The sequence below is a fragment of the Cryptomeria japonica genome, chromosome 7 (assembly GCF_030272615.1).
Source record: "Cryptomeria japonica chromosome 7, Sugi_1.0, whole genome shotgun sequence".
Taxonomy (NCBI): domain Eukaryota; kingdom Viridiplantae; phylum Streptophyta; class Pinopsida; order Cupressales; family Cupressaceae; genus Cryptomeria; species Cryptomeria japonica.
This window is the reverse complement of record NC_081411.1, coordinates 672498810-672509418: the sequence shown is the minus strand read 5'-3', so window position 1 is coordinate 672509418 and position 10609 is coordinate 672498810. Positions and strand designations below refer to the sequence as shown.

Sequence of the window (10609 nt, the reverse complement as noted above, 5' to 3'; positions counted from 1 at the left end):
GGAAGCTGAAGATGGAAGATCTGCTAATAGATCGAGATCTTTGGGATGCTGTTGATGCGAATGTCCAAAGGCCCTCAGATCCTACTACGGCAGCTCATTATGATGTTATGGACCGAAAAGCCAAGGGTCTAATCAGACTGTGCCTGGCAGACTCTGTTCTAATCAATGTCCCTGAAGAGAACTCTGCAAAGAAGCTATGGACTAAGCTTGGTGAGATGTATCAAGTGAAATCTTTATTAAATCAAATTTTCTTAAGAAAGAAATTGTATTCCTTGAAGATGGAAGAGGGTGGACGAATTGCAGACCACCTAGAAGCATTCAATATGATTGTGGCTCAATTAGTATCCGTCGGTGTTAAGATGGACGAGGAGGAGAAATGTCAGATCTTGCTTTGTTCTTTGCTTGATTCGTGGGATTCTCTTGTTATGGCTATCGGTAGTACTTCTGTTGTTTTGAAATCTGAAGATGTGGTGGGTGCCCTACTCGGTGAAGAGATGCGAAGGAAGGTATCCATCAGTTCAAAGGAAGCCCTAACCGTTCGTGGAAGACCTAAGGAGAAAGGCAAGAAGAATGAGAAGCGCGGCAAGTCCAAATCCAAAGGGAGATCGAAATCTCCTGGAAAGTCCAAAGTCATTTGCTGGAATTGCGGTAAACCGGGTCACATCCGTAAGGACTGCAAAGAAGAAAAGAAGAAGAAAAAGAAAAAGTTCGATTCTGATTCTGAGTCTGACAAGGAAGATGGCGATGCATTTATTGCGGCTTTGGCGACTCATGCAGGTAATGATGCCTGGCTAATTGACTTAGGTGCATCTTTTCATATGACTTCCAATAGAGATTGGTTTTCTGAATATGAAGGATTTAATGGAGGTAAGGTGTACTTGGGTGATGATTCACAACTAGACATTGTTGGTCGAGGTAAAGTTAGAATCAGGTTTTCTGATGGTAGAATAAAAAGGATTAATGGTGTGCTGCATATCCCTGGATTAAAATGAAACCTATTATCTGTGAGCAAACTGATAGATGCAGGTGTGTAGGTAGTCTTTTCTGAAGCAGGATGTAAGATGATTAAGGGTGCTATGGTAGTTGCTAGAGGTGTCAGGTTTGGCACTTTGTATAAGCTTGAAGCATACACTGTTGAGTGTAATAGCACTTCTGTAAAAAGTAAATCTGCGGATACTTCACTGGAAGATTTGAAGGTTTCACCTTCAGCAGATGGAAATGGTTTTTGGGTACCTAAGGGTGCTCTTTCGTCTGAAGCAAAGTTACCTGCAGAGAAGACTATGTTATGGCACCAGAGACTTGGCCACATTGGAGAAAAGGGTCTAAGGACCTTGAAAAATAAAAACCTTGTTGAAGGTTTGAATGACTGTAACCTTGACTTTGATTTCTGTGAGCATTGCATTTATGGAAAACAAAACCGCGTTCAGTTTTACTCGAGTTCTCATAAAACTTGTGGTGTTTTGGATCTTATCCATTCTGATGTGTTTGGTCCAGTAGATGTCTCTTCGATTGGAAAATCCACATATTATGTTTCATTTATTGATGATTTTAGTAGAAGGACATGGGTTTATTTTCTAAAGAGTAAATCTGAAGTTTTTAGTCGTTTTAAAGAATTTAAAGCAATGGTTGAGTTGCAGACTGGAAAGAAAATAAAATGTTTGAGAACTGATAATGGCGGTGAGTTTTGCTCTAATGATTTTGATAGATTCTGTAAAGACTGTGGAATTAACAGGCAGAAGACAACTCCGTATTCTCCACAGCAGAATGGAGTTGCAGAAAGAATGAACAGGACACTGATGGAAAAGGCTAGGAGTATGTTGAGTGGTGCTGGTCTTGAACAAAAGTTTTGGGCTGAAGCTGTTGCCACTGCTTGCTACCTGATTAACAGGTCTCCTACATCAGCTCTTGTTGATAAAACGCCTATGGAAGCATGGTCAGGTCACAAGCCTTCATTGAGACATCTTAGAGTTTTTGGTTGCGAGGCATATGCACATGTGCCAAAGGAGAAGCGAACAAAGTTGGAGAACAAGGCTGTGAAATGTATCTTCATCGGGTATAGTTATGGTGTGAAAGGATACAAGCTTTGGGACCCTGTTGCACAAAAGGTAATTCACAGTAGAAGTGTTATTTTTAGAGAAATTAAGTCTCCTTCTGTTACATTGCAGCCAGAACAGACTAAAAAAGAAGATGTGATTCAACTTCCTTCTACACCTGAAAGAGTTGAATCAAGACCCCTAGATAGGCAAGAATTTGAGGAGAGCTCGTCTAGCTCTGAATCTTCAGAAGAGGAGGAAGAACCTCCAACTCAACTTGTTCGAAGGTCTACAAGACATAGACAACCACCTGAAAGGTATTCACCTGATGATTGGAGATGTATTTTTGCTCTGAATACTAGTGTGGATGAACCGAAATCTGTAGAAGAGGCATTAGGTATGAATGATGCAGAATCCTGGAAGATTGCTATGGAGGAAGAAATGGCAGCTTTGAAAAAGAATGATACATGGGATCTTGTACCATTGCCTGAAGGACGAAAACCTGTTGGTTGTAAATGGGTGTTCAAGAAAAAGATTGGTTCAGATGGAAGCATTGAGAAGTATAAAGCAAGGTTGGTTGCAAAAGGCTACTCTCAGGTTGAGGGTGTTGATTACGGTGAGATATTTTCTCCTGTTGCAAAAATGACGTCCATTAGATTTTTGCTTTCTATTGCTACTGCTTATGATTTAGAGGTTGAGCAAATGGATGTGAAAACTGCTTTCCTTCATGGTGATTTGGAGGAAGATATTTATATGACACAGCCAGAGCACTATGTGGTGAAAGGCAAAAGTAATTTGGTCTGTAAATTGAAGAAATCTTTGTATGGCCTCAAACAAAGTCCTAGGATGTGGTACCAGAAATTTGATACATATGTGTTGAGTTTGGGATTTGAACGTTCTAAATCAGATCACTGTGTTTATTATAAATCTTATGGTGATCATTTCTTATTCATTGCATTGTATGTTGATGATATGTTATTCATTGGTAAAGGGAAAGGTATGATTTCAGAACTGAAGTCTCAGCTCGCTGCTAAATTTGAAATGAAAGATCTTGGTGCAGCAAAGCACATTCTTGGGATGGAAATTAGAAGAGATAGGGCGAACAGAAAGCTATGGCTAGGCCAGAGTAAGTATATGAATTCAGTGTTACAGAGGTTCAACATGTAGAATTGTAGACCATTGAGTGTTCCTTTTACAGTTGGAACGAAACTATCTGTTTCAGATTGTCCTACATCCCCATTGGAGATGGAAGACATGAGCAGAGTGCCTTACCAGAGTGCAGTTGGAAGCTTGATGTATGCTATGGTCTGTACTAGACCAGATATTGCCCAAGCAGTGGGAGTACTTTCTAGATATATGTCTAATCCTGGTAGAGTTCATTGGGATGCAGTCAAAAGAGTCTTCAGATATTTGAAGGGTACTTCAGAGTATTCTTTGTGTTATCATGGTAATTCAGTTGGAGACATGACTTCCCTTGATATCCATGGTTATGTAGATTCAGATTGGGCAGGTGATATTGATAGCAGAAGATCCACCAGTGCTTATGTGTTTACTTTGTTTGGTGGTGCAATTAGTTGGATGAGTAAGCGACAGGCTGTGGTTGCTTTATCCACTACTGAAGCAGAGTATATGGCAGCTACTCATGCTTGTAAAGAGGCCATTTGGCTTAAGAGACTGTGTTCGGATATTGGAATAAAACAAGGTACAGTGACAGTTTACTGTGATAGTCAGAGTGCAATTAGCCTAGCTAAGAACCCGACATTTCATGCCCGGACCAAACATATTGATGTTCAGTATCATTTTGTTAGAGATATGGTCGAAGATGGTAGGGTGAAGCTGGTTAAGGTGGACACTTTGATGAATGTTGCAGATGCTTTAACTAAGGCTGTGAGCACAGAGAAGTTCAGATGGTGTTCAGAGTCTATGGGCCTTATGGCCCCTAGCAATTGATTCATTGTGTTGACATTCCCTTCCGCTCATGCAAGGTGTTCGACAAGTGGGAGATTTGTTGGGAAAAATGGTGTCTCAACCTTGCATTTATGCGAGGTTACTATTTATAGTAAGTTTTTTATTTGAGCACGAAATGGTGCGAAACTCTCCCTGAAGCTTCTGGTTGGCTAGATAAGCATTCCGGTAAAGTTGCGTCGCAAGGTCACAGCTAGTTTTGAAGATATTAAAGTTTTCATCTTGGAGGGGTGCAATAAAATGTTTAAACTTAATTTTGGGGACTTTAGAGGCTCCGAAACACCCTGAAAAGTTGCCATAACCAGTGAAGCGGGTTACGAGGTGTTAGAGCACTTCGCGAGCTTTCCGGCGCTTCAAACGGTTCGTCAATCGGACACCCGGTTCTCAAGTTATGGCCTCCGGAAGTTTGTACTCCTGAAATAGGAAAAATAATTTGTATCGAATACATAAATGAGCTGTAAAAGGGAGCGACACGTGTTGATGTGTGCTTTAACATGTCATAGAAGGGAGATAAGGTCGGCTACACCATATTGGGTGGTTTTAACCCATGGTTTTGTAATACCGTTTGACGGTTTCTTGTATTGTATCTCCTATTTATGAGGTGTGTGAGATAGAGGTTGTGTGTAAGAGTCTTATGGCTATTGAGTTGCCTCTGAATCTCTGATTAGTGCTACTCCTGCGAAGAGCTTGCTCTGCAAGTATTTTGTAATCTGTTTTGATTGCTGAATAAAATATTGAGCTGCTTTTGGAGGGTGGGGTTTTTCTCCCGAAAGGGTTTTCCCCACGTAAATCATTGTGTTGTGGTATGATTGCTATTATATCTATTTCTATTTTCTGTAACTGTTGTAATGATCTGAAAAAGTTTTGCATTACCCTCCTCTCAAGGTTAGTGTAGGAAGTTGTTTCCGCTACTTAACTTCCTTACAGATTTAAGATTAAAGAAATATAAAATTCAATGATACTACCTAAAGCTATAATGATATTTTGTAGAATATATATCTCAAGTATTTACTTTAAGGTTAGGGTACTCTATACATATAGTGACTTTATAAATCATATGGCTATATCTATTTAAAGGATGGAAGTGCACCACAAAAACATCTATATGTTGCACTAATGTCCATATATAATGTGTTCAAAGAGTTCACCAGCAGGGAATAGAACATAAAACTAACATAGGAAAGCACATTGCAACACATAATGTTGAACCCACAAAAACACAACAAAATGTTAGCACTACAAGTACATGAAAGGCTAAGCCTAGGCTAAAATTGTCTTAGAATATGCTATGAAAGGTGGAGACCAAAGCAAGCTCGAAGCATAATGTGATAATTATAAGGTATACAACTTTCGACATTGCATTTTTCTCTCATTACTAGGTTGATGTCACTAATCATGATAAACGTTGGCGATATATAAAAAGGAAAAATGGGAAAAGTAACATCATAGAAGGATACACTATAACTCTTCAAGTGAGCGAATTATGTGCCCAAGCTACGAATATACAAAACCACATGTTTTGTAATTAGCCATCATAACTAAGTCAATAATGATAAATTTACATAAAAATAGTAGAGGTGTTGGCTAGTGATATAGAGAAGTCAATAGTTGAGAACAACAAGTGTTTTAAATTTTATATAAGTAATGAGAGGTTCTAATGATCACACAACTAATGTGACACAACTAGGTTCTTGGTTATGAGGCATGCATAATTTGCACTTCTAGACAAAGGTGCAAACCCATGAGTACAAAAGACAAGCAAGGGCATAACACTTGTGATCATTTTAACTCTATAGATTTAAACTTTAGGTGGCCAACCAAACAACTTAATTCTCAACCATTGCACTATGCCATTAATGGAAACACAAACAAGTCTCAAGTTTTGATATTTGAATATGTTTGAAGGATTATATACTCTCTATATTTAGTAACCTTATGTTTTAAAATGACCTTAGTGACAGTTTTAAATTTAATTGACAAAATAAATAATCAATTTTTTTCACACACACCTTAGTGAATAATGATCATGTCCTAGATTCTTCGCCTTAACATATATGAATTTCAAATTACTAAAACAAAAGATGAACTTCCAAGCCAATGATCTCACCTAAGGGACATGATCTTAGATGCAATGTAATCCGAGACAAACATTATTTTAGAAAATAAATCATGGATATTTTGAACATGATGATATAATTTAACACAATATCACATAATAAATGTATTAAAAGAACTAGAAAAATATGCTTAAGACATGCATTAAAAATTATCAATACAAAATTAAATAAAATAAATGAGAAAGATATAAGAAAAAACTACTTTTCCTTAATGAAAATTAAAGTAAAATTGTATATTAATAACTAAATTATTCTAATGTTTAAAATTTATAATTCAGTACAAAATTAAATATGAAAACATAAACTATTTTTTATTATAAAATAAAATAAAATAAATATATACACTTCCTGAAATAATAAGTTGAAAAAAGTGACTTACTTTTTAATTCTATCATATATAGAATGCCTTGTGAAACTTATCTATTAATTAGCTTAAAACATTTACGATCAGAGTGATAAGGAACGAGTGGGCCTTGACTTGTTCTGCTTCACTCATTTCCTCCCGTGCTGGACACGAAGTAAGCAGCTCTTTCCTTATTTAACCTCACTTTCCCTTCCTCCTTACTCACACTTCTCACACTTTCCATTACTCAATATATGCACTAAACTCCTGGTAGCTATCTGCATTTCTCTGTGTTATTTTTCAGTTAATATCAGACAATTCTTGTTCAATTTTTATTATTTTAATCTCTAATCAAAATTGTTGTTGTTGTTGCAGGTGAAATAATCTGAATTCTTGCCATGGATCGGTCCTCCTCTGTCATATGCTGCTTAATTGCATTCGCAAGCTGTTTTCATATGATAAGCTGCAATATCACATTCTTGTTTCTTTCATGAATAAATTGGATCCTGCATTTTTATTGCATTCATGGCAGGGCTTTAATTGCTGCGAATGGAGGGGAGTGGAATGTAGCTGCCAAACCTCAAATGTTGTCAAACTTCATTATTCCAGACATCGCTGGTCTGATGAGAGAAATAGCACGCAGCATTTAGATCTAAGCTCCAATTCTTTGAGTGGTGTTCTACCCAAAGGTATTTTTTACGAAGCAATCTTTCATGTTTTCTGATTTAAGCTTTCCCTTTACAGTAATTTGAGTAGTTTTTGTTTTCGTTTACCATGTAGGTCTATTTGCCTTGCAAGAATTGAGACATCTAGATTTGAGTAGGAACTATTTTGAAGGTGAAATACCAAAGCAATTTGCCTCCTTGCACAATTTAGCTTATCTCAACTTGTCCAGGGCCCAGTTCAATGGTTCAATTCCCATTTTTGGACCTATCTGTTGCAGAGGTGGATGATTTTGGAATTGAGTTTTATGGGGAAATGCACAGCCCTAGGTTAGTGTGGGCAGAAAAACTGCAAAAATTAAAATACTTGTCTCTTAGTGGAGTGGTGCTGAATATGACAGGAAATCAATTGGAAGCATCCCTTTCTCATCTCTACAATCTCCAACAACTCCACCTTTTAGGATGCATGCTTTCAGGACACATTCCCAATGCTATTCAAAACCTCTCATTCCTCACCCACCTCCACTTGGGTTACAATTACTTTGAAGGGCCGGTACCTTTGTGGTTAGGAAATTTGACTACTTTGGTTTCTCTTTGGTTTAATGAGTGTCCATTATTAAGTGGTTTGTTTCCCTTGAGTCTCTCTCGTCTGCCTACTCTAAAAGAGTTTACATTAGGGGGAGAAAACTTAATTAGTGGAAACCTAAGTCAAATATTATGTGGGGAATGGTCTCAACTCAATGTCCTTTTTCTTTCAGGGTCTAATATGAAAGGAAGTATGCCACCTTGTATTGCAAATATTTCTTCTCTCATTTATCTTAATTTGAGAGATATGAAAAATATGGAAGGCCCAATTCCTTCTTCTATTGGTAATCTCTCTATCTTGCAAACCTTATTTCTTTCTAACAATTCGTTGAATGGAGAGATTCCACCATCACTTGGTAAAATTCAATCTTTGACTGAATTATATCTCTCTTCCAATTTTTTAACTGGAAATATACCTTCTGAGTTGGGCAATCTTTCCTCTTTGGTGGGCTTAGAGCTCTCCTCAAATTTCTTGAGTGGTAATATACCCTTCCAGCTAGGGGAACTATCATCTCTAGATATTCTTGGGCTTAGTGACAATCAACTAAATGGTAGCATTCCTATTTCATTTGGAAGTCTTCCTAGTATTACAAGTATTTATCTATCTTTAAACAATCTTCGAGGAAATATTTTTCTCAATGTTTTTGAAAATTTGACTAGGCTTGATTCACTTGATCTATCCTACAATGAGTTGACTGTCATCATCAAACCAGATTGGGTGCCCACAATTTACTTTGAGCTTCTATACTTAGCTTCATGTAATATTGGGGGTATTGTTCCACCATTCCTTTCCACACAGTATAGATTGTTTGTGTTGGATCTCTCCAATAATAGTCTATTTGGAAATATTCCAGATTGGTTAGGGATGCTTCCTTCTTTGGGAAGTCTTAACTTGTCATACAATAACTTGCAAGGTCATGTTCCCTCCAACTTGATGAAAAAATATCTTCAGAATGTGGACTTACATAGTAATATGTTACAAGGTGCTCTTCCTTTTTCTTCAGTACCAACATCAAACATGGAACTATTGGACTTGTCTCAGAATAGATTCACAGGATTTATTTCAATGGATATTGGCAATCTTCTACCAGCAATTCGGTTTTTGTCATTTTCAGCAAATGATCTAAGTGGTGATATACCTTCTTCAGTTGGTCTTCTGCAATATTTGGAGGTTTTAGATCTCTCAAACAACAAATTGTTTGGTAAAATACCATCGAGCATAACTAATTGCTCTAGTTTAACAACATTAAACCTAGCAAATACTGGTTTAATGGGAGAGATACCATATCATATGGGAATGTTAAGTGAACTTAGTTCACTTCATCTTGATGGCAATATGTTGAAGGGAAACTTGCCATCAAGCCTTAAAAATTGTTCTAGCTTGCAAATTTTAGATTTGGCTAACAATCTCTTTTCTAGGAACATACCATCTTGGTTAGGCCAGTTCTCTGAATTGATGATACTTGTTTTGAGGTTAAATAAATTTGAAGGGCACATCCCACATCAATTGAGCAATTTGTCAAGCCTCCATGTTTTAGACATTTCACATAATGGTTTGATTGGTTATATCCCACCACAATTAGCAGCATTGAAAAGTATGAGGAATTCTACAGCGGGAAGCTCACATGACAATGATGGTAGCTCCTATTATTACAAAGAAGAGATACAAGTGTTCAATAAGGGATTAGAAATGGTGTATGTCAGTTCAGTGATGCTATTTATAACCTGCATTGATCTATCTGTAAATAATCTAACAGGTGATATTCCTTCAGTAATTGGGAATCTTAAAAGTCTCCACACATTGAACTTATCAGATAATGGTCTTACAGGAGAGATTCCAAGAAGCTTTGGATTACTTACAGAGTTAGAGTCACTTGATCTCTCAAACAATAAACTGCATGGAAGGATTCCAAATGAAATGCTACAAGTTTCCTATCTGAGTTTTTTCATTGTATCTAACAATAGGCTTTGTGGAAAAATACCAGAAGGAAGACAATTTAATACATTCAATTCTACTTATTTCAGTGGGAATCGTGATCTTTGTGGATTCCCAGTTAACAATAAATCATGTAGATGTGGAGAGAGGTCAAATCCTAGCATACCAACTCCTCTTCTTAAGAAAGAAGATGATGAAGGAGAAGGAATTCCATGGCATTGGTATGTAGAGCGGATGGCAAGTGTTTCTATTGGATTTTGGGGAGTGTTTGGAATCTTGGCTACAAAAAGGAATTGGAGGAGAAGATTCATTCATGTATTAGATGAGATGGCAATTAGTTTATTGAGTAGATTGACAAATAGATAACAATAGTGAAAAATTGTAAAATCATTATCCTCAAATTCTTCTCATGATAATGAGATTGCCTTGTAATTTCATTATAACTAGACAAATTTGATGTCTTTCTTTTCAAATTTATGAAACAAGTATTAAAAGTATTTGAATTCTTATACAAGAATAAATAAATATTAAGTTAATTCATTAATTAAATATTAAAATTTTATAAATAGTATATCAATAAAATACAAAGTACACTTTTATGTTTGAAATATTACAATATTTTAACTTAAAAATTGAAGATATTACTTATTTGTATGTGAAATAGAAGCACGAAAAAATGATTTTAGCATTTTTTAGGAAGAGCCTTTGACTGTAATTTTTTATTTAACTCAAATAAAATGTTGGATGACACCTGGAATGTATTCGATCATAGAGTGAATTATTTTAAGATTTTGATTCAATTTCTTGTGTTATTCACAAATACATGTGTTGATGAGGATGAAGTTTGTGTTAATATGAAGAAACCATATGTTGTATGTGTCTTAAAGCTCAGACAAACCAATGTTGACTTTATGCATGTAAAATAATATAGTAGACTTAATTGTTGTGATTACTTCTACAAACATTAA

General features: G+C 36.3%; 1 protein-coding gene across 1 annotated transcript; it reads left to right on the top strand.

Annotated features, from left to right (window-relative positions):
• The first annotated feature begins 6681 nt into the window (after window positions 1-6681).
• LOC131060487 (receptor-like protein 18) lies at window positions 6682-10007 on the top strand. Its single transcript, XM_059208897.1, has 3 exons — window positions 6682-6728; window positions 6834-7147; window positions 7239-10007. Exon 3 carries the CDS (start codon window positions 7365-7367, stop codon window positions 10005-10007), a length of 2643 nt encoding a protein of 880 aa, XP_059064880.1. The 5' UTR covers window positions 6682-6728; window positions 6834-7147; window positions 7239-7364.
• The last annotated feature ends 602 nt before the right edge of the window (window positions 10008-10609 follow it).

Coding starts and splice junctions, on each gene's coding strand:
- LOC131060487 (XM_059208897.1), top strand. CDS start 7,365: ATGGTTCAATTCCCATTTTTGGACCTATCTGTTGCAGAGGTGGATGAT.